We start from the raw sequence: 27,965 nt of genomic DNA, 5'->3' as shown, positions 1-27,965 counted from the left end.
CTCTTCTTCCTGACAAACCTGAGGGTCTGAGAGGCCACATTCCTGTTCCTGAGTCATACGACAGAGTCCCAGAGACATGGGTCTGATGTCCGTCCCACAGTGGGACATCCCTGCTGCATCCCAATGCCACTCCGTGTCCTGGGGATACCTAAATGTGCCATTCTCTCAGCATCGCAACTCGGGGACTGCAGGAGGCTCAGGTGCCAGGTGCCTTCCGATGTTCATGCCACAAGCTCTTCCCACTCTCTCTGGCTCCCCAGACAATGTTCCAGGAGGTGGGTGTGCCAGAAGGGGGCGCGTCTTGCAAACCACCACTCTGTCCTCATTGAGAAGGAGTCTTACTCAGGACTGGGGCCTGTGCACACATTGCCGCCTCTTTTCAGCACTTAGAGATTCCTTCCTTTGTCTAGTGGCTGAAGCCAGGGCTGAAGTTGGCCTCCAAATCTGGGCCGTCTCAGAGGCGGCACAGCCTGGAGTTTTCCATCTGTGGCCGAGACCCAGTTTTTGGGAGGAGGCCCCCAAGGGTCAAGCCAGCCTGTACCAGGATGGGGGGAGGGGGTGCCCAATCCAGGCCCCAGCCACCCAGACTCCCCCACCCCCACTCCCTTTTCCACTGCTCTGACCTCAGGCACTGTTGAAATATAGTTTTTATTGCATTTCTGCCGTTTTACAAAAATATGACAAAATAAATTAAAAACAAATAAATAATCGCCTATTCTGTGTGTGTGTGTGTGTGTTTTCTGTTGGTTTTATGGGTTTCCTTTCATTTGGAAAGGAAAACGGCAGATGGGGGGCGCCGGCCAATACTGGGGTCCGTTGGGGGCTGAAGGCGTCTTGCATTTTGGGGACCGGCCGCCGCTGTGAATGACGGATATTGCATATGAGAAGAGAAGGCAGGGCGGGCAGAGCTAATGCCAGCCGCTGGGCCAGCACACGGCCTGGGGGCTGGGGCTAGGGGAGGGCGCCGGGGTCTCGAGGGGCTCCGAGGTGGGTGGCAGCGGTGGGGGCGGGAGGCTGTAAAAGCTGGCGTCCCCCGGCAGAGGCTGGGGGGCGGGTGGGGCCCCGGCCATGGCACAGGGCGGGCACTCGGCAGCAGCCAGGGCCTGGCGGGGGACGGCACCCTCACCCCCGCAGCCCCAGGGCCCGTCCCACTGCCAGCAGCCGGCGGGCGGTGTCGGGGGCCGGGGCAGCGGCATTGGCGGCGGCGGTGCGGGGCTCCGGCTGCGGCGGGTGCGGAGGGCAGGGGCGCCCACGGGGGCCAGCGCTGTCCCTGCGGAGGCGAGAGGGGCCGTTCCGGGGGGATGCCGCCCCCGCTGGACCCCGCCGGGCTGGCAACCCTGCCCACACTCCCTCCCCGGCTTCCAGGCACATAAAGGCCTTATTGCTTCTGATCAGAGACTGAGGTGGGCCGGCCCCCTGGGCGGCTTCCGATGCATACCCTGCCTCTGGGCACGGCCCCCCCTGGTCACAGGGGGAGGACAGTTTGAGGAAGTCCCTCTGGCTTCTGACCTATGGCCCTTGTGCTGCAGCTGCCACCTGTTGTGCTCCCTGGGGAGGGGGTTGCTAGAGCCAGGCTGGGATTGGGGCAAGGGAGGTGGCGGGGGTGGGAGGGTAGGGGTGAGGCCTGCACCTCTGCTCAGCACATGTGGGAGCTCCCTGGGTGGGCAGCCCCAGCCCCACCTCCGAGGAAGTCCTTCCTGAACAGCTGGGCTGCAGGGTGTGGATTTGCATAGAGGCCTGGGGGGTCAAGTCCCCCCCAGAGTGAGCTGGAGCAGAAGGGTGGGCTGGATGGGAAGCGGGCCTCCCTCATCTCTCCTGGCAGGGGAGCATGGTGGGGGGTCCCTGGGTGCGGTCGGCTTTGGCATCCCTCCCTGGGGAGGGTCAGGCACGGGGCTCTAGGCTAACAAAGGCCCTGGAGATACGAAGCAGGCTTTAACTGAGAGGCTGCATGTACCACTGACCCAGGTCCCTGCCAGGACCCAAGACCGGGCCTCCTCTGTCCCCTTCAACCCCTCTCCCCAGGCCTGGCCACCCTACCCTACCCCCAAAGCCGGCCCGGCGTCCCCACCCCCGAGTTAAAGCTTGTGACCTGAGCCTTCCTCTTCGGGCCGGGAGGCTTCCAGCTCCTCAGCCATGGCCTCGTCCACCGGCCCACTCCTCTGAACCCGGCTGCCGCCACTGCTGGGGGTCCCATCTGGTCGGGCCTGCCCGCCCACCCCGTTGGACCCAGGCTCAGCCCGGGTGCCACCAAAGGGGAAGAGCTTGCCAGCGTGGAAGGCTTTGGGCGGCGAGTGGCTGCGCTCAGAGTCCCGCCGGGTCTCGGGTGACTTGAGGAACTTGAAGCTGAGAAAGGCGGGCAGGCGGGTGTCGCTGCCGGTGGGTGACTGGGCAGGGGGAGGCCGGGCGGTGGCTCCGGCCCCTGCAGCGGCCAGTGAGGATGTGGCCCCCGATGAGAGGAATTTGCCCTGCAGTGGGATGATCTGCTTCAACTTCATGACGTTGTTGGGTGCCAGCAGAGACCCTGGGCGTTTGGGCCGCTCAGGCCCATGGCCACCTGCAGTGCTGCCCTTGGCCTTGGCAGAGGCCTTCTCGGAGGAGGTGGCGGGGTCCAGCCCAGAGCCCTCAGCCCTCGCCTCCTCCCGGCCACCAGAATCATGCTCCCGCCGGGCATGGTGCTCTGCATGGCGCTGTCGCTCCTCCTCCTCCCGCCGCCTGCGCTGCTGCTGCTGGTAGCGATGCTGGGCCTGGCGCTCATGTCTCTGCAGGTAGAGCCAAGCCGTTACAGGACTAAGAAGAAAGGGTATTAGCAGGTGCCAGCCGAGGCTGGTGCACGCCAGGGCTCTCTGCAAAAGTGGGGGAGACTTAAATGCTTATTAGGTTCCAACTGTATCCCTGCACCCACAATGGGGGCTTCCTGCAGAAGTGGGAGAGATCTAATCACTTATTGCATGCCAACTGCATTCCCAGGTACACGATGGGCCTCTCTGTGGAAGTCAGGGAGGCTTAAATGCTTATTGGGGCCGGGTGCAGTTGCTCACGCCTGTAATCCCAGCACTTTGGGAGGCTGAGGTGGGCAGATCACTTGAGGCCAGGAGTTCGAGACCAGCCTGGCCAACATGGCAAAACCCCGTCTCTACCAAAAATATAAAAATTAACAGCATGGTTGTGCATGCCTGTAATCCTAGCTACTCGGAATACTGAGGCAGGGGAATCGCTTGAACCCAGGAGACAGAGGTTACAGTGAACTGAGATCGTGCCATTGCACTCCAGCCTGGGGACAAAGCGAGACTCTGTCTCAAAAAAAGAAAAAAAACAAAGCTTATTGGGTGCCAACTGCATCTCTGGGCCCACACTGAGATTCTCTGGGGAACTGGAGAGAGATTCCGAGGCTTATTGGGTGCAACTGAATGACTCCCTGGACCCATGCCGGTACTTTCTGGGAATTGAAAAGAAAACAAACATTCACTGGCCATCAACTGTGTCCCCGGCTGTGTGCCAGACAGCGTCTTAGGAATTGGTAAAGTGGAAACCAATCTTGAGCCTCAACTGATCCCCTGCTTCCCAGAGAACAGGCAAGAGACAGAACCGTGGCTGCAGGCTGGGCGCAGTGGCTCACACCTATAATCCCAGCACCTTGGGAGGTGGGCAGATTGCGTGAGGTCAGGAATTGGAGACCAGCCTGACCAACATGGTGAAACCCCATCTCTATTAAAAATACAAAAATTAGCCGTGCATGGTGGCACGTGTCTGTAATCCCAGCTATTTGGGAGGCACGAGAATTGCTTGAGCCTGGGAGGTGGAGGTTGTAGTGAGCCGAGATTGTGCCACTATACTCCAGCCTGGATGACAGAGTGAAAGAGATTGTCTCAAAAAAAGAAAAAAAAGGACCGTGGCTGCAGCAAACTATACCCAGGTAGCCACGCGAGGCTCTGTCCATGTAAACTTAAATGCATTCATGTTCAATAAAATAAAAATTCAGTTTCTTGGTCACAGCAGTCCCACTTCAGCGTGCTCACTCATCACCTGTAGCTAAAGGCTGCAGGGACAGTACAGACACAGGACATTGTCATTCTCGAGGAATGTTCCCTGTGCAGGCACTGGGGAGCTCCTTGGCCCGTTCTGTAGCTTTCTGAGGAATGCCGAAGAAGCTGGGCTTCTAGGAAGCCTCCGCTGTGTCCCTGGCCCCTAACAGGATGCAACTGGGCAAGCTGGTGGATGACTGAAGGTTCTGAAGGGCCAGCCTGGTGCTGGATGCCACCAGGATTCCAGAAGTGACTGGAGCTGTTGTGAGCACTAGTTATTATTGCTTATTATTACTCTTTTTAGAGATAGGGTCTTGCTCCATCACCCAGGCTGGAGTGCAGTGCCACGATCATGGCTCCCTGTGCCTCAAACTCCTGGGCTCAAGCGATCCTCCCACCTTGGTCTCCCAAAGTGCTGGGATTATAGGAGTGAGCCACTGCACCCAGCCAGGGAGCACTCATTATTACACCCAACTCTGTGCAGTCTCTGCATTTGCCCTCACCAATGCAGAGGCACCATCTGATCTTGGTCATCAAGATCAGAGATCCACCAGCAGCCCCACCAGTGAGAAAACGGAGCCCAGCCTGGCCCCCCTACCTTAAAGGCCTCGCGGCGCTGGTACTCCAGCTTGGCCATTTCCTCGGCCACCCAGCCCGGGATATCGGGGATGGCCACGTGGATGAGGTACTTGAGGAGCAGAGCGAAGTGCTGCAGGGGTGGCAGAGAGGAGGCTGCAGGCTGCAGACGCTGGGGCCGCCCTCCTGCCTCCCAGCTGCCCCTGCCCCTGTCGCCGGCCCCACCTCGAGCACCACCACGGACACGATGGCTGCCTCCGGGCTCAGCCAGGGGAAGAGGCGCTGCAGCTGCCCGCACTGGCCGATCAAGTAGCAGTTGACCACAATCGCTAGGACACCCATGGCCTCCATCACCTTCTGCAGGGTGGCAGGAGGGCTCAGACGGGGTCCAGTCGGCCTCCCCAGACCCCAGGCTCCTCCCAGCTGCACCTGGGCTCCATCTGGGCCTCAGCTCGGAGCTCTTGGCTTCCCCCCACCTGCCACTGGCCGATGCTCTCCACGCGCTGGCCGAAGGGCCGCTGCAGCCCGGTGCACAGCTTGAAGGCGTCGCTGCGGATCTCAATGAGGTTGTTGACCAGGGCGCACAGCGCCGCCAGGGGGAAGGCGGATGAGAAGAGCACTACGTAGCCGAACTGCACGAACATCTCCTGGTAGTCCTGGAACGTGTCCTGCGAGTGGGCGGGCCTCAGACCTGGAAGCCTCTTCCCTCGGACAATCTTCCTCCCATTGAGCCCGCCTCCCTCGGATGATCCCACATGGACCCAGGGCCTGTCCCCATCCTTGGCCAGTCCAGAGGCTTCCTCTATCTGGCTAGGCCTTCCTCTCCTGTAGCATCTCAGCATCAAGGGCCCTGTTATCACCACTCTCTCCCACCCCAACTGCCTTCACCCTCGGACTGTGCGAACAGCCCCCTGCGAGACCCCGCCCCTGCGGGGCCCCGCCCCTCCTCACCTCGTACTTCTTCATACAGCTCTCCAGCTCCGCCTGGGTGAGCTGGGGAGAGTGTTCCTCCTCGGGCGGGTCAATCCAAGACGACCGGTTCTGCCGTCTCTGCCTACGGGTCGAATCGCTGTTGGAGCTGGGCTCCGGGTCCGGGCCCCCGTCGGGCCCCTGGTCTCGGCCCTCGCCCCCGGCCCGGCGGAGCAGGATGGCCGGGGGCTCCCGTTCAGGGCTGCCGGGAGCACCCTCCGCCTCGTCGTCCTCCTCGGCCAGAGTGAACACTCCCGGCTCTAGCCCCTTCTCCACCATGGTGGGGCTCCCCTCCTCCAGGAGGGCCTCCGGGCTTGGGCCGGGCCGACGCCGCCCCGCGCCGCGCTCAGCGAAGCTGACCTTCTTCAGCCGGAGCCCGCAGTCCAGGAGGCCCCCTTCCTCGCCCTCCTCCTCGTCCTCCTCTTCCTCTTCGTCCTCCTCCTCGTCGTCGTCCTCGTCCTCCTCCTTGCCCCCTGGAGGCCCGTCCCCCTCCTCCCAGCCTTCCCCCGCCCGCCGCCGCTCCACCGGCGCCGCCTCCTCCTCCTCCTCCGGCGCCCCGCAGCCCCCGCTGAGGCACCTGCGGCCCCCGCCCCCGCTGCCGCCGCTCCCGCCCTCATCCGCCTGGGGTTCTAGGCGGCGGGGCGCAGGGCGCCGGTGGCTCAGGAGGCCAAGCAGGGCTCGGGCCAGTTCCCAGATGGCCCGCAGGCCGAGCTCGCCGCGGCCCAGGCGCCGGTACAGGTGCGGCTGCAGGACCTCGCGCACGTTCTGGAGGAACTGGCGGGTGATCAGCAGCGTGGCCAGCATCTGGGGGCAGGAAGGGGAAGGAGACAGGCACGTGGGGGGCAAGCGGGGCGCCAGGATCGGGGGACTCACCCTCCCTGGGTGCCCCGCTGGAGCACCGTGCCCAGACACACGCCGAATCCAGTTCCTAACTCCGTTGCTTTGGACGCGCCTGGACGCGAGGCCCCCAGCGCTCAGCCACAAACTACAGCCTGGCAGGCGCAGCGCTCCTCGCCGACCTCCCGGGCAGGCCCAGCGCGTCTCCACCCCACCGCGGGCTCGGCCGGTGCACCCGGCCGTGTGCGCTCCCAGCCGCCTGCACCTGCTTGCTGGCCTCCCCGCCACCCCAGATTGCCTTCGCGCATGCGCCCTCAGCTCGGCGCACCAGGTCCCCAGCACAGCCACGCTGCCCACCCCGGCGAGGCCCCACGGGCTCGCCACCTGCCCGTACTTTGGCCTGGGCCGCGAGCAGGAGGCCCCGGAGGGAGAGGAGGAGCAGGCGGAACCGCAGGGCCGCGAGCGGGACCAGTACCGCCCGCAGCTGCCGCTCGAGGCTCTGGGACAGGGACAGGACGAGCAGGAGCTGTGAAGGGACCGACGGACAGATGGACGGACAGATGGGGGGACGACAGGCAGAGAGAGGACGCACAGACGACGGACAACGGACGCACAGACAGGAGAGAAGGATGGAGGAGGGGAGGGAGGGGCTGGAGAGCCCTTGGACCCCTTGTGCCAGGTCTGGCCCCTCGCTGGCCGCCATGGGAGCAGGGGGGACTGCCGCTGGGGCGGGGGTCTCACCTCTTTCAAGCGTTCCATGTCCTTGAGGTAGAAACCGATGTAGAAGAGGCTCAGGTACGAGTTGACAAACTGGAACTGCAGGAAGGAGGCAGGCGGTGGTCACCCTGCACCCCCACCCCACTCCTTGGAGCCTTCCTTGTGCCCCCATACAGACCCCACAGCTTCCCTGCTGTCCCCCTGCCCGATGATGGTGACTCACCAGGACAACTTTGATGATGAGGTGCTTCTCATAGGCGCTCTCCAGCCGGTAATTTTCTAGGGGCCGAGGGGAAGAGTGAGCGGGCAGCCGCCATACCCCCAAGGGTGGCAAGGATCCCAAGGGGCAGTGGAGACCTTCCTCCCCGAGACCCCCTGGCAGGGCGTACCCATGTCATTGAGCCAGATGGCTAGCTTCTTGTAGCCCTCGGCACTCACACTGACAATCAGGGCCAGCATGACCTTAGGCAGGAATCGGGCGAGACGGGGCAACCCCTTCACGCTCAGCACTAGCTCCTGCGAGAGAAGGGGATTCTGTGCTCATCCCAGCTTCAGGGCTCAGCCCAAGGTGGAGCTGGGCACCAAGGACAGGGCGGGTGGGGGTACAGGGGTCACCTGCAGCTGGAAGCAGCCAAGCATGAGCAAGAAGACACAGAGGAGGCACGCCAGGCACAGGGGGAGGCTCACAAGCAGCTGGAAGAGCAGCCGCTTCCAGGGCGGGTAGTAGAACTCCTCGGCCCGCGTGATGGGGCTGATGCGTCGCACGCCCTGATGGTGGGCAAGGGCCAGGCCCAGCATGAGATTAGAGGGGCCACCTCTGCCTCACGCACCCCTCCCTATCCTTGGAACTCAATTTCCCTCCATCATGTGGAGGTGACCCTTTCAGTCACCCACCTAGGGCACTGTTCCCAGTCCCTCAAATCCAACTTCCACCCCTCCCCCTGGGGAGCACACAGAGCCCACCTCGATTTGGCATCCGCTCTTTGATGGAAAAACCCTATTCACACCTCTCTGCCTTTGCTCCTGCAGTGCTCCCCACCATATTTACTTTTGCCCTGTCTCCAAGACCCTGGACTCAGCCCCCAACTAACCCTGAACTGGGGGCGTGGCTCCTCCACAGCTTCCCCAGGTGAATCCAGCGTCCCCCACTTGTATGCCAGCTCAGCCCCTCTCCGCTTCCATTCCTCTAGGAACAGCGTCGACCAGATCACATTGAAGAGGGCAAAGACCACGCAGGAAACATCCCGGCTTGTCTGTGAGTGGCAGAGAAGAGTTGAGTCATTGTTTGTGCCAGTCCAGAAAGGAGGGTGCCTCTGAATCCCCCAGACGTTGCCGGGTCCCTGCCCAGTACCTGATCAGCCTCTGTGAATGTATACAGGACAGACCCGAAGACGGCTGGGTATACCATAGCCGACGTGTAGAAGCCCAGCCAGGCGAAGTACATGGCAATTTTCACACCAAAGTAATCACAGATGTCATCTGCCAGGGGACAAGTGGGTCTCAGTCACCCCCTGCTTGTCTGCTGGGACTCCCCTCCCACCCCCCAGCCCAGGCAGCACCTAGAGGCTGGTTTTCACACACGGCCTGCACCCATGACTTCATGAGGCGGTTCAGAATACGCTGCTCATGGACAGGGAACACTTGCTGGATGATCCCACGTGCTGCCAGCTCGGGGACTGTGGAAGGAGGAGCACAGGTGATCCCTGCACCTCCACCTATGCCTAGCCTGACTAGCCCCCTTTTGTCTGAAACCCAGGTCACAGTTTTTTGCCTGCTCTTAAACCTCTAGAGCTCTTTCCAGGGAAGAGTTCTAGATGGATAGAAGATCTGATTCTCCTTCAGAAATTGTAGGTGTAGGGGCAGGCAGGGAGGATGCAAAGGAACTGGGAGAGTGAGGAACCACGTTTTTTGTTTTGTTTCGTTTTGTTTTGTTTTGAGACAGAGTTGCGCTCTATCACCGAGGCTGGAGTGCAGTGGCGCGATCTCCGCTCACTGTAACCTCTGCCTCCCGCATTCAAGCGATTCTCGTGCCTCAGCCTCACTGCAACCTCTGCCTCCCGCATTCAAGTGATTCTTGTGCCTCAGCCTCCCGAGTAACTGGGATTACAGGCACCCACTACCATGCCCGGCTAATTTTTATATTTTAGTAGAGACGGGGTTTCACCACGTTGGTCAGGCTGGTCTCAAATTCCAGACCTCAAGTGATCCACCCACCTCGGCCTCTCAAAGTGCTAGGATTACAGGTGTGAGCCACCGCACCCGGCTTTTTTTTTTTTTTTTTTTTTTTTTTTTGAGACAGGGTCTCGCTGTGTCACCAGGCTGGAGTGCAGTGGTGCCATTTCGGCTCACTGCAACCTCCGCCTCCCAGGTTCAAGCGATTCTCCTGCCTCAGTCTCCCGAGTAGCTGGGGCTACAGGAGCATGCCACCAACCTCAGCTAATTTTTGTATTTTTAATACAGACGGGGGTTTCACCATATTGGCCAGGATGGTCTGGATTTCCTGACCTCCTGATACGCCCGCCTCAGCCTCCCAACGTGCTGGGATTACAGGCATCAGCCACCGCGCTCGGTCTTATCTTTTTCTTTATTTATGTATTTATTTGCTTATTTTGAGACAGGGTCTCGCTCTGTCACCCAGGCTGGACAGAGTGCAGTGGCGCTACCATGGCTCACTGCTAACTCGAACTCCTGGGCTCAAGTGATGCTACCGCCTCGACCTCCCAAAGTACTGGGAGCCACTGCGCCTGTTCCCATGTTTTAAATAAAGCTCAGTTTGTGAACCTGAACGTCTGAGGAATGGTAAAAAGTTGCTGTTGAAAGGTGAACTTGGGTGGCTAGTTTCCTGGAGGGGAGTCCAACGCCCAGAGTCACACCACTCTATAGGTGGAGTGCTGTCCATGGTCCCTGCCTCCACCTTATCCCAGACCCAGAAAGGGCCTCTCCTGGACCCCAGTCCCAGAAATAAGCCCCACACTTTGGCTAAAGCCACGCCCCCTCAGCTCCTTGGTTTCCCAACTCTTTGCCAACCCCTAACTGGTTGGACATAAGCCCCGCCCTCCTGCCATGATAAGCTGTCCTCAGAGCTCCACCCAACTCAGGAGATAAGCACCACCCTTTTGCTAAGGCCACGCCCCTTTAACTTATTGGGTACTTCACTCTTTGCCAACCCCTGACTGGTTGGACTAGGCCCCACCCTCCTGCTCCGATAAGCTATCTTTGAAGAGCTCCACCCAACTCTCTGCCTGTGATTGGTGTTGGCCCCGCCCTGCTCACTGATTGGCTGGTCCTCCAGGAAGCGCACGTTGTGGAGCGCCTCTCCCTGCTTCGCACGCAAATTCTGCAGCCAGAAGCGGATGATGCTCTGGCGTTCCTGCGAGGAAGAGGGCGTGAGCTCAGGGAACTCATAGGCACAGGATGCATGCGGGGGCCCAGAGCCGGCCTCACCTGGGAAGTGAAGAAGCGCAGCTCGCTCTCCACATTCTCATAGATAAAGTCCTCCTCGCAGGAGAAGCCGCGGGTGCCCCCGCCAAACTCGGCCTTCACTGCCTTGCGCAGACCCAGCTCGTCGGCCCCTCGGAGTAGGCTGTGAACAAGGCGGAGGAGGTGGGCTCACAGGGAGGCCCAGGCCCACCATCCTGGGGCTGAGGATGCTGCACCTGGCAGCCTTTGGGACAAACGCAGGGCAGCTGGATAGCATGGTTGGCACTTGGTAGAGCGGTGAGCCGGGTGGCAGGCACAGCGAGAGGCCAGGGACAGGGGACTCGCCTCTCATACGTGGCGGTGACAAAGAAGGCGTAGGCACGCGTGTGGCGGTGGTGGCGGACTTGCACGATGAGCTCGGGGATGCCCACGCGGATGTGGTTCAGCAGCCATAGCAGCGTGTGGTCATCGGTCGTGTCTGCCAAGGGGCACAGGGACCGATGGCTCTTGCCACGAGGGGGCCCAAGGCCTCCTACATATTCCCGCTCTGGGAAGCCGAGCTCAGGAGAGCCGCATCTGGGCACTGGGCGGGCGGGCAGGCTTGGGTACCTGGGAAGGTCATCAGCACGTCGCAGTTCTCTGTAGGCACTGTCTTCATCCACGCCTTGTGGGACACCAGGTAGCGACCCGCTTGCAGGAGCCGCTTCCCGAAAAGCTTATCTGAGGGGCAGCGTAGCAGGCCCAGGTCAGGCCACTCTGGGTTCCGAACCCAGCCTCCAGTCTTGGCCCCTCCGGCCCCCACCAGGGCTCCTCACCACTCCGCCTGGCATTCAAGGCCCCAGGAGCTCTGGGCTTGGCTTATTTTCCTCCCTCCACGTCCTTGCACCAGCCAGGCCTTCCTCCAGAAATGCCCATCCCCCCGATCCTCCCTTACAAATCTTACTCATTCTTGAGGCCCAGCTCCGCCTCCAAAACCACAATCGATGGAGCGCTCACTAGCAGCCCTGAGCGCTTCACCACATTGTGACAGCGCCGTCCTTGCAGCAGCCCCAGGAACTGGGTGCGGTTCTTACCCCCATTTCACAGGTGAGGAAACTGAGGCCCACAGCGTTTAAGCCACGCGCCCAAGGTCACACAGTCGAGCTGGGATTTGAACCCAGGACCGTATGATTCTGTATTCTTCGCGGAGATGCTCTCTCAAGCGCATCCCTGGCCCGCCGCGATCCCGCAGCCCGGGGGTGGCAGGGCTCAGCCCAAGCCTGGGGCTCTCGGAGGGGCGTGTCCTGGTCTCCGCGCTGAGACCCCAGCCCGAAGCACCGTCCCAGCCCCGCCCGCCGGGCCGCAACCGCAGTGCCGGGAGGAGCCGGCCCCTAGTCCAGACACCACGCCAGGTTACGTTTGACCCCGATCCTCCTCCCCGTGCAGTTGACGCGGGCTCCCCAGGCACCTGCAACCCAGTCTGGTCCAGCCGCCGCACACATACCCAGAACTCCGGACGCCGGGGCTGCAGGCTCGCCCTCCGGCGGGGGCCTCTTGCCACGCTCGCCCTCCAGGGACGTGCCCCCGGCGCCGGAGGCGGCCTCGGCCATGACGAGGACAGGTCAGGTCAGGGGCTACGGAAGGCCCGGGCGCCGGGGGCCCGCGGGCTCATGGGGCCGGTGCCGCTGCCGAGCGCGCGGGAGGAGGAGACAAAGGCCGCTCCCGCCCGCGCCGGCCGCCGTCTTCGCTCGCCCGAGCACTGCTTCTCGTCCCCGCCCGAGCCGAACCTCGATTCTCCTTCCCTGCCCGGTGAACGTCACTCTCGGGTTCTCAGCTGAGTTCGCCAGCCTAGCTCTTTGGTTCGCGTCTCCGCCCGTGTTGTTTTCTGGGTTTCCTTCTCGCCCGCCCACCTCGCTCTCTATTGCTGGTCCCCGCCCGCACTGATGGTGCATTCTCCAACTTGTCCCCACCTATGCTTTCTTCTGGTCCCCGCCTTGGAGCCTCAGTTTCTCCATTTGCAAACTCCAGACCCTGGAGATCCGGTTTGGAATGTGAGATGGGCGTAATTTGACTAAGGGAGGACGTGGGAGGGGCGGGCCTGGTTGGGGAAGATTCCTGGTGACAATAATTTCAACCACCCTAGTAGGGCTGTGATAGATAATTACAGCAAGACCTGCTTAGGAACTTGAGCACCATTTAGCTGCCTAGAATACTCCTCATGCACTCTTCGTCCGGTTAACACCGACTCCCTTCAGGATGTAACCTCGGAGAGGATCCCATAGAGTTGTCAAGTTTAGCGAATAAAAATACAGTCCGCCTAGTTAAATGTAAATTTCAGAGAAAAGAATAAATGTGCCGGGCGCGATGGCTCACGCCTGTACTCCCAGCACTTTGGGAGGCCGAGGCGGGTGGATCACGAGGTCAGGAGATCGAGACCATCCTGTCTAACACGGTGAAACCCCGTCTCTACTAAAAATACAAAAAATTAGCCGGGCGTGGTGGCGGGTGCCTGTAGTCCCAGCTACTCGGGAGGCTGAGGCAGGAGAATGGCGTGAACCAGAGAGGCGGAGCTTGCAGTGGGTCGAGAACCCGCCACTGCACTCCAACCTGGGCGATAGAGCGAGACTCCGTCCCCCACCCCCCCCAAAAAAATGTTAGCCGGGCGGGGCACACCTGTAATCCCAGCTACTCGGGAGGCTGAGGCAGGAGAATCGCTTCAACCTGGGGGGCGGAGGTTGCAGTGAGTCGAGATCGTGCCACTATACTCCAGCCTGGGCGACAGAGCGAGACTGCGTCTCAAAAAAACCCAAAAAACAAAAACAAAAAAACAAAGCCTGGGCAACATAGTGAGATCCCCGTGTCTGCCCAAAAAAAAAAAAAAAAAAAATTAGCGGTCGTGGTGGCTCGCGCCTGTCGTCCCAGCTATTCAGGAGGCTGAGGCAGGCGGATCCCTCGAGCCCAAAAGTTGGAGGTTGCAAGAGCAGCGATCGCGCCACTGCACTCCAGCCTGAGCGACAGAGTGAGACCCTGTCTCAAAAATAAAATAAAATAATAAAGTAAATAAAAATATTGAGCAGGGTGAGGTAAGGGGGTATTAGAACTCTATTCTGTTCGACAGATTTTTCTTAACACGCAAGTGCGCTGCCCGCCCGCTCTGATCCAGAACCATAGAATCGGCCGTGCAAAGGCGCTCCCGGAGACCCCGCCCAGCCAGTGCCTGGAATTCCACCATCAGCGCTTTATTCTGAGGTTCACTGCTGTCCTGGGTTAACCTGAAAGCAATCTCCGATGCTCTCCTTTCTGGCTTTCGGGGAGGCAGAGACTGACCGGACACTTGTCTCTGCAGGTGCAGTCCTGGGCCAGAGAGAGAGAGAGAGAGAGCCAAGGAAGTCCACAGTGGAGAGAGGGCTGTGCTGGGGGTTCCAGCAAGACTTCCCGGAGAAGGGGATCTTGGAGCTAGGCCTTGAGGATGAGTTTGTCAAATGAGGAAGGGCATCCGAAGCCAAGGGAACGGCAGGAGGGAACGCTAGGGAGGGGAGAGAATCTGGAGAGTTCCGGTAAAAGCAAGTAGGACTCTTTCCAGAAGTTTGGGCAAGATTTTCCCTGGGCCAGGGCGTGGGTTCTTCAGTACTAATCCCTCCCGGTCACTGAGATGCTCTGCGTTTCCAGTCTGAACCTGAACCTAAAGAGGGGTAGTCCCTCCTTTCTCGAACTGAAAAACTGAGCGCACATAGGTCTTTGCCACGCCTAAGGCTGCGGAGTGATCAGACGGAAAATGCGAGACTCAAAACCTCCCCTCGCTGTAATTTGCACTGCCCTGTGCCAAGCTCGCTCTGTCCTTTCTTCCATTCCTTATTCCTATTGTCAGTCTCGCTGCGCTAGGACTCTAAAAATTCGGTCTCATGTTGCCAGGGGAACAACATTTCGCTACACCCACCTCCATAGAGCCCCCGCCTCCCTCTCTACCTTGCACCAGCCAATGGAAGCGAAGATCTTCAGACGGTGGGCGGGACGTATCCTAAGGTACCCAATGATGGTCGAGAATAGTTGAGCACTTTACTAGCCACGTCACGGAGTGGACGGGGCTTCCTGCCCAGACTTGAAGCCACACAGGCAGGTCTGGCAGGGAGGTCTCAGGTTGTAAATCCATGTGGCGGGGGCTTTGGACCCTGGCGGCCCAAGCGGCACGTGGGCCTCGCAGGTGGGGCTACAGGGGAAGGGGTGTGACAGCTTGGGGTGCTACTTGGACCTCAGACCCACTCCCAGGGTTTTAGTGGCCCAATTCCCTGCGGCAGAGCAATCATTCGCGTTCTTCCGTGCCTAAATCGTCCATTCCCCTTGCCGCAGAGCCCACATCTGGGTCTCCTTCTGGCCTCACAGTCCCTAATCCGGTCACCCTTCGGCCTTCAGAACATCCAATTTATGCATCCCCCAGCCGCAGATCCCCCGCACCTGGGGCATCTCGCGATCATCAAGCCCTTGGTTTACTTGACACTGAGACTGAGCCTCCCAGATGCGCTGATTCGTCTCCCCTCCGGTTCTAGACTGTGCACGCGCCGGAGCAGCGGCGCACCAGCCCCCGGCTCCGGCGCCACCATCTTCGCGCTAAGCTCTGGCCAAGGCCGCTGCGGCATCGCGGTGATCCGGACCAGCGGCCCCTCCAGCGGCCACGCCCTCCGGATTCTCTCGGCAGCCCGAGACCTGCCCCCTGCTCGCCACGCCAGCCTGCGCCTCCTCAGCGACCCCCGCTCCGGGGAGCCTCTGGACCGCGCACTGGTGCTCTGGTTCCCAGGTGAGGGTCCCCAGATTCCGAGCCTCCTGTAGGTCCCATGAGTCAGTTTCCCCCTTCTAAGAGTTTGCACTGGCTGTGCTGTCCTTCTGACTGTCAGCTCTCTGCCACATTAGGTCCCCGGAGTTTCACCGGTGAGGACTGCGTGGAGTTCCACGTGCACGGAGGCCCGGCAGTGGTGAGCGGCGTCCTGCAGGCCTTGGGTGAGTTGCAGCCTTGGGGGAGATGCTTGGTCCTCCCGATGGGCCTGGGTGGGGACCAGGGGGCGTCAGACTGGGACCTTCCTGCAGGCAGCGTGCCAGGGCTTCGACCTGCGGAGGCAGGCGAGTTCACCAGGCGGGCTTTTGCCAATGGGAAGCTGAACCTGACCGAAGTGGAGGGGCTGGCGGACCTTATCCACGCAGAAACCGAGGCGCAGCGGCGGCAGGCCCTCAGGCAGCTGGACGGGGAGCTGGGCCACCTCTGCTGTGGCTGGGCCGAGACCCTCACCAAAGCAAGTTCCCCATTTGCCCATTCTCTCTCTCAGAGACCCCATCTGTGCAACCCTTGCATGAGACCCCCATCAATCCCTCATCCATTCCCTGCGTGAAATCTTCCGGCCTATGAGCCGCCAATCTGGCCCCTGAAGTCGGGCTGGATAAATTGGGTGTGGGAAGGTGGGTTTCTGGGTGCACACACCAACTCTGCTCTCCCTGTCCCCGCCAGGCTTTGGCCCACGTGGAGGCCTATATCGATTTTGGCGAGGATGACAACCTGGAGGAGGGGGTCCTGGAGCAAGGTGGGTCTACCTAGTGGTGGAGGAGGAAGACACTTCTATCAGCCCTCAAAGGCTCCCCTCACTGTCTCTCTTTGCCTGCCTTCTCTCACCCACAGCGGACATCGAAGTACGGGCACTGGAAGTGGCCCTGGGTGCACATCTACGAGATGCCAGGCGCGGGCAGAGACTCCGTTCAGGGGCGCACGTAGTGGTCACTGGACCCCCCAATGCCGGCAAGAGCAGCCTAGTGAACCTGCTCAGTGAGTGGGAGGGGGAGGGGGCGGGGCCTAGTGCCAGGGGCGGGGTCAGGAGCTGGGTAATTGAATTGTTCTGGTCTAAAGCGCCCTCCAGACATCGGGTAGAACCTGGGGGAGGAGCTCCCTTGTCTCCACCCTCTCCTCTTCTTTTGACCCTCCCCCAGGTCGGAAACCTGTGTCCATCGTGTCCCCGGAGCCAGGGACCACCCGTGACGTCCTGGAGACCCCCGTCGACCTGGCCGGATTTCCTGTGCTGCTGAGCGACACGGCTGGGTTGCGGGAGGGCGTGGGGCCGGTGGAGCAGGAGGGCGTTCGGCGCGCCCGGGAGAGGTGGGCGGACAGGGTGGTGATGGAAGGGGAACGCGGGGCCCTTTCTCTGCCTTTTTTCTCCCTGTTGCATTTATTTTTCATTCTTCCTGAATCTCAGAGAACCTGCTATGCCCTTTCAAGCAGGGATCTCAGTGATTTGGTTCTTTTTTTTTTTTTTCTTTTTTTTCCGAGACCGAGTCTTGCTCTGTTGCCCAGGCTGGAGTGCAGTGGCGCGATCTCAGCTCACTGCAAGCTCTGTCTTCCGGGTTCAAGCAATTCTCCAGCCTCCCAAGTAGCTGGGAATACAGGCGGGAGTGACCACGCCCAGCTATTTTTTTGTATTTTTAGTAGAGATGGGGTTTCACTATGTTGGCCAAGTTGGTCTCTAACTCCTGAGCCTCGGCCTCCCAAAGTGTTGGGATTACAGGCGTAAGTCACCGCACCTGCCTGTGTTCTGGTTTTTTTTTTTTTTTTTTTTTTTTTGAGACGGAGTTTCGCTCTTGTTGCCCAGGCTGGAGTGTGCAGTGGTACGATCTCGGCTCACTGCAACCTCCGCCTCCTGGATTCAAGCGATTCTTCTGCCTCGGCCTCCCGAGTAGCTGGGATTAGAGGCGCCCACCACAATGCCAGGCTAATTTTTTGTATATTTAGTAGAGACGGGGTTTCACCATGTTGGCCAGGCTGATCTCGAACTCCTGACATCAGGTGACCCACCTGCCTTGGCTTCCCAAAGTGCTGGGATTACAGGCGTTAGCCACTGTGCCAGTAATTTGGTTCTGATTAAATCCTGCCCCCGGCCCTCCGGACATATTTCTCATCCCTAAGCGCTCCGCCCAGCCCTCACGTTCTGCCTCGCCCCCTCTATCCCGCCCTGGCGCTCCGCTCTGCCCCTCGTGGTCCACCCTATCCCCTGTGCTCTGCCCACCCCCTACATTCTGCCCCGCCCCTCGTGCTCTACCTCGTCCCCTGTCGTGTGTCTGGCCCTTCTTGCACTGCCCCGCCACTCATGGTCGCCCCACTCCAGTGCTACACCCGGCCCCTTTTTCTCAGCCCCAACCCCTGTGCTGTGCCCTGCCCCTCTTGCTCTGCTCTTCCCTCTGCACTGTGTTCCGCCTCTCTTGCTCTGCCCCGCCCCCTGTGCTGTGCCCCGCCCCTCTTGCTCTGCTCCACCCTCCGCTGTGCCCCGCCCCTCCTGCCCTGCCCCACCCCCTGCAGTGTACCCAGCCCCTCCTGCTCTGCCCTGCCCCCTGCACTGTGTCCAGCTTTTCTTGCTCTGCCCCGCCCCCTGTACTGTTCCCTGCCCCACTTGCCTTGCCTGGCCCCCTGCACTGTGTCCCACCCCTCTTGCTCTGCCCTTACCCCCTGTGCTGTGCCCACCCCTCCTGCACCGTGCCCCGCTCCTCTTGCCCTGCCCCGCCCCCTGCACCGTGTCCCGCTCCTCTTGCTCTGCCCTGCCCCTTGCACTGTGCCCCGCCCCTCTTGCTCTGTCCCACCCTCTGTGCTCGGCTTGGACCCCCAACACTCTGCCAGTCCCCTGGTACTCTACTTCTACCCTCCCCACCTCAAGCTTTACAGCTTCCTCAGTGCTCTGCCTGGCCCTTCTCACTGTCCCTCTACCCAGTGCCTTCTTCAATTGCTCCACTGGTCTCCCGCTCAGTTGACCTTGCTCCCCCAGGCTGGAGCAGGCGGACCTCATTCTGGCCATGCTGGACGCCTCTGACCTGGCCTCTCCCTCCAGTTGCAACTTCCTGGCCACCGTCGTAGCCTCTGTGGGAGCCCAGAGCCCCAGTGACAGCAGCCAGCGCCTCCTCCTGGTGCTGAACAAGTCGGACCTGCTGTCCCCGAAGGGCCCAGGTCCGCGTCGTGACCTGCCCCCACACCTGTTGCTGTCCTGTCTGACTGGAGAGGGTCTGGACGGCCTCCTGGAGGCGCTGAGGAAGGAGCTAGCTGCAGTGTGAGCCCCCCTCCCACTCCCAGCCTCCCCTGATCCGCAGTTCAAGTGTGGGCTGGCCCACTGGCTTTGGGCGCCTGCCTGTCCCTCAACTTCAATTTCTGTACCTACGAAATAGGTACAACCATTTCCCCTTCAAGGGATGGTTGTAAAAGGTTAGGAGGGACCATGTCTCTTGTCTCTTCCAGGTGTGGGGACCCGTCCACCGGTTCCCCGCTCCTGACCCGTGCAAGGCACCAGCACCACCTCCAGGGTTGCCTGGATGCCCTCGGTCACTACAAGCAGTCAAAAGACCTGGCCCTGGCGGCAGAGGCGCTGCGGGTGGCCCGGGGTCACCTGACCCAGCTCACAGGTGGAGGGGGTACCGAGGAGATCCTGGACATCATCTTCCGGGACTTCTGCGTGGGCAAGTGACGGGATCCAGGGAAGTCGCACCCAAGTTGCATGGAGCCCCAGGAGCCCCAGGAGCCCCGGGGGATCTGTAAAGAGTTTAGGCCAATCGGGATTCTCTTTCACCTGGGAAAGAACTTGATTCTCAGTGAAGCAACACAGCTGAGAGGCAGTGAGCTCCCTACAGGGGCTCCCTGGAGATTCAGGCCCTGGAATGGGGCTGAATGGAGGTCCCGTTGGACCCTGGATGCTGGGGCATCCGTGTTGGGATGGAGACAGGAGGATATCCGGATATTTGCTTCATGGTTTTTAATTTATTTTGCAAATACCAAAGGAATGTAAAAAAAACTCAGGTGCCGAAGTGTTTTCCTCCCTCCCTCCCTTCCTTCCTGGCATGCAATGGTGCATCTCACTGCAACCTCCACCTCCCAGACTCAATCGATTCTCCTGCCACAGCTTCCTGAGTAGCTGATATTACAGGCATGTGCCAGCATGCCTGGCTAGTTTTTGTTTTTGGTGTTGTTGTTGTTTTTTATTTGTATTTTGTTTGTTTGTTTTTTTGAGACAGAGACTCACTCTGTCGTCCAGGCTGAAGTGCAGTGGTGCGACCTCGGCTTACTGCAATCTCTGCCTCCCAGGTTCAAGTGATTCTCCTGCCTCAGCCTCCTGAGTAGCTGGGACTACAGGTGCGGGCCACCACGGCCGGCTAATTTTTGAGTTTTTAGTAGAGACGAGGTTTCACCATGTTGACCAGGCTGGTCTTGAACTCCTTGACCTCAGGTAATCTGCCCACCTCAGCCTCCCAAAGTACTGGGATCACAGGCGTGAGCTACCACGACTGGCCCCAGAAGTGTTTCAACATGAAAATTTTCCTTAGCTCTTCTTCAGTTGTCATGGCTTAATGTGTGTCTTTCTGGAACTTTGAATGTTTGCATACTTGTGGATGTATCTTTCAAATATGTTTGTCTTGTGATTTATATATAAATGGTGTTGTGTTCATTGTTCTACAAATCGTTATTTCTTTTTGAAAAAACAAAATTATGGAGATGGGGGTCTCGCTAGGTTGCCCAGGCTGGTCTTGAGCTCCTGGACTCAAGCCATCCTATTGTCTTGACCTCCCAAGGTGCTGGGATTACAGGTGTGAGCCACTGTGCCTGGCTCATTCCTTTTTTAGTCTTTAGTCTTTCTTTCTTTTTTTTTCTCTGTGTGTGTGTGTGTGTGTGTATGTATGACAGAGTCTCGCTCTGTTGCCTGGGCAACTAGAGTGCAGTAGCGCGATCTCAGCTCACTGCAACCGCTGCCTCCTGGCCTCAAGCCATTCTCCTGCCTCAGCCTCCCAAGCTGCTGGGATCATAGGTGTGCCCTACCATACCTGGCTAACTTTTGTATTTTTAATAGAGATGGGATTTTTGTCATGTTGCCCAGGCTGGTCTCAAGCTCCTGGCCTCACAAGATCTGCCCATCTTGGCCTCCCAAAGTGCTGGGGTTACAGGCACAAGCCACCACACCCACCCTTTTATTTATTATTATTTTTTGAGACGGAATCTCGCTCTGTCGCCCAGGCTGGAGTGCAGTGGTGCGATCTTGGCTCACTGCAAGCTCCGCCTCCTGGGTTCACACCATTCTCCTGCCTCAGACTCCCGAGTAGTTGGGACTACAGGCACCCGCCACCATGCCCGGCTAATTTTTTGTATTTTTTTTTTTTTTTTTTGAGACGGAGTCTCGCTCTGTCACCCAAGCTAGAATGCACTGGCCAGATCTCAGCTCACTGCAAGCTCCGCCTCCCGGGTTCATGCCATTCTCCTGCCTCAGCCTCCCGAGTAGCTGGGACTACAGACGCCCGCCACGTCGCCCGGCTAGTTTTTTGTATTTTTTAGTAGAGACGGGGTTTCGCCGCGTTAGCCAGGATGGTCTCGATCTCCTGACCTTGTGATCCGCCCGCCTCGGCCTCCCAAAGTGCTGGGATTACAGGCGTGAGCCACCGCGCCCGGCCTAATTTTTTGTATTTTTAATAGAGATGGGGTTTCACCATGTTATCCAGGATAGTTTCGATCTCCTGACTTGGTGATCCACCCTACTCTGCCTTCCAAAGTGCTGGGAGGATTACAGGTGTGAGCCACCGCGCCTGGGTTTTTGTTTTTTTTTTTTTTTTTTTTTTTTTTTTTTTTTTAGATGAATCTCATTCTGTCCCCCAGGCTGGAGTGCAGTGGTGCTATCATGGCTCACTGCAAGCTCCGCCTCCTGGGTTCATGCCATTCTCCTGCCTCAGCCTACCGTGTAGCTGGGACTACAGGCGCTCGCCACCACACCTGGCTAATTTTTTTGTATTTTTAGTAGAGATAGGGTTTCACCATGTTAGCCAGGATGGTCTCGATCTCCTGACCTCGTGATCCACCCACCTTGGCCTCCCAAAGTACTGGGATTACAGGCGTGAGCCACCGCACCTGGCCCATACCCACCCTTTTTTTAAAAAATTAAGTTAATTTATTTTTTACTCTGTACCTCAATGGATGAAAAATGTAGGATTAATCTGGACATTTTGCCTCTTCTATCTTTTTCTTTTTTAGACAGGGTTTTGCTCTGTGTCCTAGGCTCGACTGCAGTGATGGTTCACTGCAGTCTTGAACTCCTGGGCTCCAGCAATCCTCCCACCTTGGCCTCCCAAAGCACTGGGATTACATGCACATGGTGCAGTGCCCAACCTTGCCTCTTGTATCTTTTAAAAAAATTGTAATTAGTTCAATTATTAATTAATCAATTAATGATTTTTGAGATAGGGTCTCATGCTGTTGCCCAGGCTGGAGTGTAATGCCACATTCATGGCTCACTGCAGCCTCGAATCTTAGCCTCAAGGGATTCTACTGCCTTGGCCCCTCGAGTAGTTGGGACCACAGGCACGCACTACCATGTCCCATGTCTAGCTAATTTCTTATTTTTTATAGAAATGGGGTCTCCCTCTGTTGCCCAGGCTGGCCTTGAACTCGTGGACTCAAGCGATCCTCCCACCTCAGCTTCCCAAAGTGCTGAGATTATAGGTGTGAGCCACCACACCAGTTCAACCTCTTGTATCTTAACAATGACTAGCAAGGCCGGGCGTAATGGTTCATGCTGATAATCCCAGCACTTTGGGAGGCCATAGGCGGGCGGATCACAAGGTCAGAAGATCGAGACCATCCTGGCTAACATAGTGAAACCCTGTCTCTATTAAAGATACAAAAAATAAGCTGGGTGTGGTGGCACGCGCCTATAGTCCCAGCTATTTGGGAGGCTGAGTCAGGAGAATTGCTTGGACCCGGGAAGTGGAGGTTGCAGGAAGCCAAGATGGTTCCACTGCACTCCAACCTGGGCGACAGAGGGAGACTCCGACTCCATTTCAAAACAAACAAACAAAAATCTGACTGGCAAAACCTAGGGGACTTTCTCCCTCTACAAGCTGAATCTTTATTCATTCATTCACTCACTCCATGAATATTCACCAAATTCCTGCATCCAGCATCGTACACACCATTTTATTGACTCTTCACCACAGCACGATGTCGTGGCTATTTTCTTCCAGTTTTGCAGATGAGAAAATTGAGGCTTACAGGAGTTGTTACTTCCTAGAGTTCCCCCAGCTTTGGGGTTTGAACACAAGTCTGTTTGACTACAAATCTGAGTTTGCTGAGGGCCTCCTGTGGAGCAGGCAGGGTGTTGGGGTCACAGAGGGGAGCAACAGGCTTGGTACCTGTTCACATTAAAGAATTGACAAGAGACCAGGCATGGTGGCTCACGCCTGTAATCCCAACACTTTGGGAACCCAGGATAGGCAGATCACTTGAGGCCTGGAGTTTGAGACCAGCCTGGCCAACGTGGTGAAACCCCATCTCTACAAAAAATACAAAAATTAGCTGAGCATGGTGGGGCACATCTGTGGTCCCAGCTACTCGGGAGGGTGAGAAAAGAGACTCTCTTGAACCCAGGAGGCAGAGGTTGCAGTGAGTGGAGATTGCGCCGCTGCCCTCCAGCCTGGGCGACAGAGCGAGACTCCACCTCAAAACAACAACAACCAAAGGAAGAGACAAGAGGCCATTACAGTGAGGTGCGATGGCTGCATTTTTTTTTGAGATGGAGTCTTTGCTCTGTTGCCCAGGGTAGAGTGCAGTGGCACGATCTCGGCTCGCTGCAACTTCTGCTTCCCGGGTTCAAGCGACTCTCCTGCCTCAGCCTCCCTAGTAGCTGGGGCTATAGGTGTGTGCCACCATGCCCGGCGAATTTTTGTATTTTTAGTAGAGACGGGTTTCACCATGTTGGCCAGGCTGGTCTCGAATGCCTGACCTCAAGCGATCCACTTGCCTCAGCCTCCCAAAGTGCTAGGATTGCAGGCATGAGCCACAGTGCCTGGCCTTTTTTTTTTCCCTTAAGTAAAGATGGGGGTCTTGCTGTGTTGCCCAGGCTGGTCTCAAACTCTTGGCCTCAGGTGATCCTCAGACCTCAGCCTCCCAAAGAGCTGGGATCACATGTGGGAGCCACCACACCTGGCCTGATGGCTGCTTTGTGAGCTCATAAAGAAGAGACATGACCTAGTCAGGCAACTTAGGGTGGGCTGCCTGGCAGAGGTGACAAGTGTTGAGATCTGGATGGTGAGGATGCCAGATGGAGGAGGCTGGGGAGGGCACCCCAGGCAGAGGGCACTGAATATGCAAATCCCTTCATGTGCATATCCCACTGACACATATTTCACTGGATTACATATCCCACTGATGCGGGAACTTCACAGTGCGTTCAAGGAATAGTGAGATGGTCAGGGTTTTTGTTTGTTTGCTTGTTTTTTTGTTTGTTTGTTTGTTTGTTTTTGTTTTTGAGACAGGGTCTTGCTTTGTTGCCCAGACTGGATTGCAGTGTTGTGATTGTGGTTCACTGCGACCTCCGCCTCCCAGGTTCAAGCAATTCTCCTGCCTCAGCCTCCTGAGTAGCTGGGATTATAGGTGTGTGCTACCACACCCGACCGTTTTTTTGTTTTTGTTTTTGTTTTTGTTTAGACAAGGCCTCTCCCTTTCACCCAGGCTGGACTGCAGTGGCTCAATCATGGCTCACTGTAGCTTCCATCTTCTGGGCTCAGGTGATCCTCCTACCTCAGCCTCCTGAATAGCTAGGACTACAGGCATGTGCCACCACGCCCGGCTAATTTAGAGATGAGTTCTCACTATGTTGCCCAAGCTGGTTTTAAACTTTTGGGCTCAGGCGATCTTCCTGCCTTGGCCTCCCAAAGTACTGGGATTACAGGTGTAAGCTACCATGCCTGGCCTTTTTTGGGGGAGGAGGGGAGTTGGGGTGGGGTCTCACTCTGTCACCCAGGCTGGAATGCAGTGGCACAATCATGGCTGACTGTAATCTTCAACCTCCTGGGCTCAGGTGATCCTTCCACCTCAGCCTCCTGAATAGCTAGGACCACGACCACCACGCCCGGCTAATTTTTTAATTTTTTTCGTGGAGACAGGATCTTGCTATGTTGCCCAGGTTTGTCTCAAACTCCTGACCTCAAGTGATCTGTCCTCGGCCTCCCAAAGTGCTGGGATTACAGGCGAGAACCACCGCGCCCGGCCGGAAGTGGTCAGAGTGGCTGGAGCAGAGGAAGGGAGGAGAGAGAGGAGGGAGACCATTGGAGGAGGGATGTAGGGATCAGATAGGCAGGGGTTCGTCTGAGATTCTTTGGGGAGCCTGACGTGGCGGGGACCGACCAGCAGAGGGCGCGTCGCGCTAACAGAGGCGGTCCACGGCGATCCTCCCATTAACGCTCCGGGTGCCCCACCCTCAGAGAGCGGATCTAGGCCTCCCGCACCCACCTGGTGGCATGTGAATGGTTAACTTCCCCTGACCGGGGTGGAAACTGAGTCTCGAAGAGAATCAGGATCTTTTCTGGAATCAGAAAAAGATCTCCACCTCCAGTGGTTGAAGATACAAACCCTCTGGTTTCAGTGGACACAGAGCCTGGGAGGCATCCGTGGCAGACAGAGGGCACAAAAAGGGCCTAAGGAGGCCCGCAGAGTTTCCTGACCACACAACTAAAGGAGACCCCGGGGCCGGGCGCTGTGGCTTACGCCTGTAATTCCAGCACTTTGGGAGGCCAAGGTGGCTGGATCACCTGAAGTCAGGAAACCAGTCTGGCCAACATAGTGAAACCCTGGCTCTACTAAAAATACAAAAATTAGCCGGGCATGGTGGTGCACATCTGTAATCCTAGCTATTCAGGAGGCTGAGGCAGGAGAATCGCTTGAATCCGGGAGGCAGAGGTTTCAGTGAGCCGAGATGGTGCCACAGCACTCCAGTCTGGGAAACAGAGTGAGACTCCATCTCACGTTAAAAAAAAAAAAAAGAAAAAGATCTCCACCTCCAGAGGTTGAAGACAGAAACTCTCTGGTTTCAGGGGACACAGAGCCTGGGAGACATCCCTGCCAGACAGAGGGCGTGACAAGGGCCTAACGAGGCCACCAGAGTTTCCCGACAACCCAACTACAGGAGACCCAGGCCTGATTTTATTTACAGGGTTCCTGGCAATATGCCATTATTTGTTCATTTCCTTGCTTGTTCAACCAAATCAACAAATTGGGGCTGGAGGGGCGGTGGCCAGAGTGCAAAGGGTCACATCATGAACTGAGTCCACGGATGTTACTATTGCCCCCATCAGGAAACCAAACTGATGCCCAGAAAAGAAAAGCAATAACGTGGATCTGTGGGGGAGGGGTGGGCTCCAAGAGGGGAGGGTCCTGAAGGCTCCCAGGAGGGGTGAGCTGGGCCTGTGTCTGGATAGGGTTGGAGATGCTCTTTGGACAGGATGCTGGGGCCCCGCCTGCCTTCCCCGGGGCCCTGGCACACAGCTGGCCTGAGGTCCTTGGCCACAATCCCTTTTTTCCAAGAAGGGTGAGGTGGTTTGTGGGAAGCAGCCATGGGGGTTATTTATAGAGGCTGCAGGAAATCCCCAAAGAGTCTGAGACTCGCCAGGCAGTTGGACCTCAGGGTCAGGAAGGGGGCCTGATCCGCCAATTGCTCGACCCCCACCCCTGTATTCAGCCCCCACCCGGTTCCTGAGGAACCACCAGCCTGGGACAGTCAGAGCTTTAAGGTCAGGGCTGGAAAGAGGGAGGGATGAGGCTGGAGGGGGGGGTTCCAAAAGGGGAAGCAAGGGCTATACCTGGGGCATCAAGAAAGGCTGCCTGGAGGAGTGGGTCTCTGGAGCTGGGCTTCTGAAGAAGAAGGGTTCATTAGACATGAAGAAGGCTTTCTAATCCAAGGGCATAGCATGAATTAACGCATGTTGAGTCTTTTTCAGAGAATTAAAAAGTCCAGGATAACAGGAGGCAAAAGGGGAGTCACAGAGGTGCTAAGGAGTTAGACTTTGTTCTAAGGGTAATAGGGAGCCATGGAGTGTGAGCAGGAGAGGGACTTGGACAGAGTCTGTAATGGAAAGACTCCTCTGGACCAGCACAGGAACCATACCAGAGGCAGCGGCTGAGGTGCAAGTGTGCAGGGGCTGAGCCAGGGCCACGTCACTGGGTTCGGTTAGAGGGATGATGGCTCCTGGAATGCTCTGAAAGGCAAAATGGACAAAGGACCGGAGGCCTGTGCCCATGTGTCTGGAGAGTTTAGAATTATTACTATTATTATTTTAGAGACAGGGTCTTGCTCTGTCACCCCGGCTGGAGTACAGTGGTGCAGTCCTAGCTCACTGCAGCCTCCAACTCCTGGACTTAAGTGATTCTCCTGCCTCAGCCCCCCAAGTAGCTGGGACTAAAGGTGCATACCACTATGCCCAGCTAATTTTTAAATTTCTGGTAGACATAGGGTCTTGCTAAATTTCCCAGGTTGATCTCAAACTCCTGGGCTCAAACGATCCTCCTATCTCAACCCCCCAGCGCTGAGATAATAGGCATGAGCCACTGTGCCCACCCCAATACAACTTTATTTACAAAAACAATGCCTGGCCTTAGAATTATTATTACATCCAATGCTTGGATGAGAACATGGAGGCTGGGATTGACTGAGCCAAGATTCAAATCCGGGGATGTTTGACTCTAAAATCCTAGATCAGGTCTTCTGGAGTGGCTAGGACTGGCTGGCATCAATGTCTCCCCGTAAGGACTCTGGGCTGTCTGGGCGGTAGGCTTAGGGGCAGGGACATCCCCGCTTCCTTGGGGCCTCCAGCTCAGCCTGTCTGGGCGGTCTGGCCAGGCTGACCCCCTTGCTCTGTCTTGGCAGAGCCCCAGCTGAGCGCTTCCTGCGGTGACCATCTCTCGCCCTTGTTTCCGTATCCCGGAAATATCGCTCCTTTGTCCCTCCAGACTAGCCTGCCCTAAGCGTGGCGCTGCCAGCTCCCAGGTCCTTGTGACTCATCCATCCCAGTCCAGGACCCCATGGGGTGGGCTGGGAGGGAATTGAGTGATTGAGAGGATGAGAGGTGTAGGGGGAGGAGACAAGCTGAGATCCTAGCCAGCGGATTTTTTTTTTTTTTTTCCGAGATGGAGTCTCGCTCCGTCGCCCAGGCTGGGGTGCAATGGCACAGTCTTGGTTCACTGCAACCTCCACCTCCTGGGTTCAAGTGATTCTCCTGCTTCAGCCTCCTGAGTAGCTGGGACTACAGGCATGCGCCACCACGCCTGGCTAATTTTTTTGTATTTTTAGTAGAGACGGGACTTCACCATGTTGGTCAGACTGGTCTCAAACTCCTGATCTCAAATGATCTGCCTGCCTCGGCCTCCTGAAGTGCTGGGATTACAGGCGTGAGCAACCGTGCCTGGCCCTAGACAGCGATTTTTTTTTTTTTTTTTTTTTTTTTTTGAGACGGAGTCTTGCTCTGCCACCCAGGCTGGAGTGCAGTGGCCGGATCTCAGCTCACTGCAAGCTCCGCCTCCCGGGTTTACGCCATTCTCCTGCCTCAGCCTCCCGAGTAGCTGGGACTACAGGCGCCCGCCTCGTCGCCCGGCTAGTTTTTGGTATTTTTTAAGTAGAGACAGGGTTT

General features: G+C 57.8%; 2 protein-coding genes across 11 annotated transcripts; one reads left to right on the top strand and one right to left on the bottom strand.

Annotated features, from left to right (window-relative positions):
• Window positions 1-629: 629 nt before the first annotated feature.
• On the bottom strand, window positions 630-12,231 carry ANO8 (anoctamin 8). Of its 4 annotated transcripts, none has more exons than XM_033200031.1 (18): window positions 12,025-12,231; window positions 11,151-11,261; window positions 10,887-11,019; window positions 10,566-10,704; window positions 10,395-10,491; window positions 8,681-8,797; window positions 8,473-8,600; window positions 8,213-8,374; window positions 7,737-7,889; window positions 7,511-7,637; window positions 7,345-7,400; window positions 7,146-7,220; window positions 5,550-6,371; window positions 5,075-5,266; window positions 4,824-4,955; window positions 4,621-4,731; window positions 2,090-2,759; window positions 630-1,270 (listed from the first exon to the last, which is right to left on the bottom strand). In XM_033200031.1, the coding sequence occupies exons 1-18, from the start codon at window positions 12,128-12,130 to the stop codon at window positions 909-911; spliced, it is 3,693 nt and encodes a 1,230-aa protein (XP_033055922.1). In that variant the 5' UTR covers window positions 12,131-12,231; the 3' UTR covers window positions 630-908. The 4 variants fall into 4 exon arrangements, 3 of the variants coding, with proteins under 3 accessions (XP_033055922.1, XP_033055923.1, XP_033055924.1); XM_033200032.1 differs by having other exon boundaries at window positions 7,809-7,889; XR_004434380.1 differs by having other exon boundaries at window positions 1,128-1,270; window positions 1,439-2,759.
• A 204-nt stretch (window positions 12,232-12,435) lies between these two features.
• GTPBP3 (GTP binding protein 3, mitochondrial) lies at window positions 12,436-19,321 on the top strand. 7 transcript variants are annotated; one of them, XM_033200035.1, is made up of 10 exons: window positions 13,468-13,769; window positions 13,867-14,543; window positions 15,065-15,312; window positions 15,426-15,512; window positions 15,600-15,802; window positions 16,015-16,087; window positions 16,183-16,326; window positions 16,488-16,653; window positions 18,308-18,586; window positions 18,772-19,321. In XM_033200035.1, exons 2-10 carry the CDS (start codon window positions 14,296-14,298, stop codon window positions 18,995-18,997), a joined length of 1,674 nt encoding a protein of 557 aa, XP_033055926.1. In that variant the 5' UTR covers window positions 13,468-13,769; window positions 13,867-14,295; the 3' UTR covers window positions 18,998-19,321. The 7 variants fall into 7 exon arrangements, with proteins under 7 accessions (XP_033055931.1, XP_033055927.1, XP_033055926.1 ...); XM_033200038.1 differs by having other exon boundaries at window positions 13,468-13,866; window positions 14,433-14,543; XM_033200040.1 differs by lacking the exons at window positions 13,468-13,769; window positions 13,867-14,543 and adding an exon at window positions 12,436-12,582.
• The last annotated feature ends 8,644 nt before the right edge of the window (window positions 19,322-27,965 follow it).

This window comes from Trachypithecus francoisi, unplaced genomic scaffold (assembly GCF_009764315.1).
Source record: "Trachypithecus francoisi isolate TF-2019V2 unplaced genomic scaffold, Tfra_2.0 Lachesis_group5, whole genome shotgun sequence".
NCBI lineage: Eukaryota > Metazoa > Chordata > Mammalia > Primates > Cercopithecidae > Trachypithecus > Trachypithecus francoisi.
Note: the sequence above shows the minus strand (reverse complement) of the source record. Positions and strands in the feature narration are given on the sequence as shown.

Coding starts and splice junctions, on each gene's coding strand:
- GTPBP3 (XM_033200035.1), top strand. CDS start 14,296: ATGCGAGACTCAAAACCTCCCCTCGCTGTAATTTGCACTGCCCTGTGC. Junction 15,513..15,599: donor CGGCGTCCTGCAGGCCTTGG/GTGAGTTGCAGC, acceptor ACCTTCCTGCAG/GCAGCGTGCCAGGGCTTCGA. Junction 16,088..16,182: donor GGAGGGGGTCCTGGAGCAAG/GTGGGTCTACCT, acceptor TCTCACCCACAG/CGGACATCGAAGTACGGGCA.
- ANO8 (XM_033200031.1), bottom strand. CDS start 12,130: ATGGCCGAGGCCGCCTCCGGCGCCGGGGGCACGTCCCTGGAGGGCGAG. Junction 8,601..8,680: donor GTGTGAAAACCAGCCTCTAG/GTGCTGCCTGGG, acceptor GTCCCCTGGCAG/ATGACATCTGTGATTACTTT. Junction 4,732..4,823: donor TGTCCGTGGTGGTGCTCGAG/GTGGGGCCGGCG, acceptor CCACCCCTGCAG/CACTTCGCTCTGCTCCTCAA.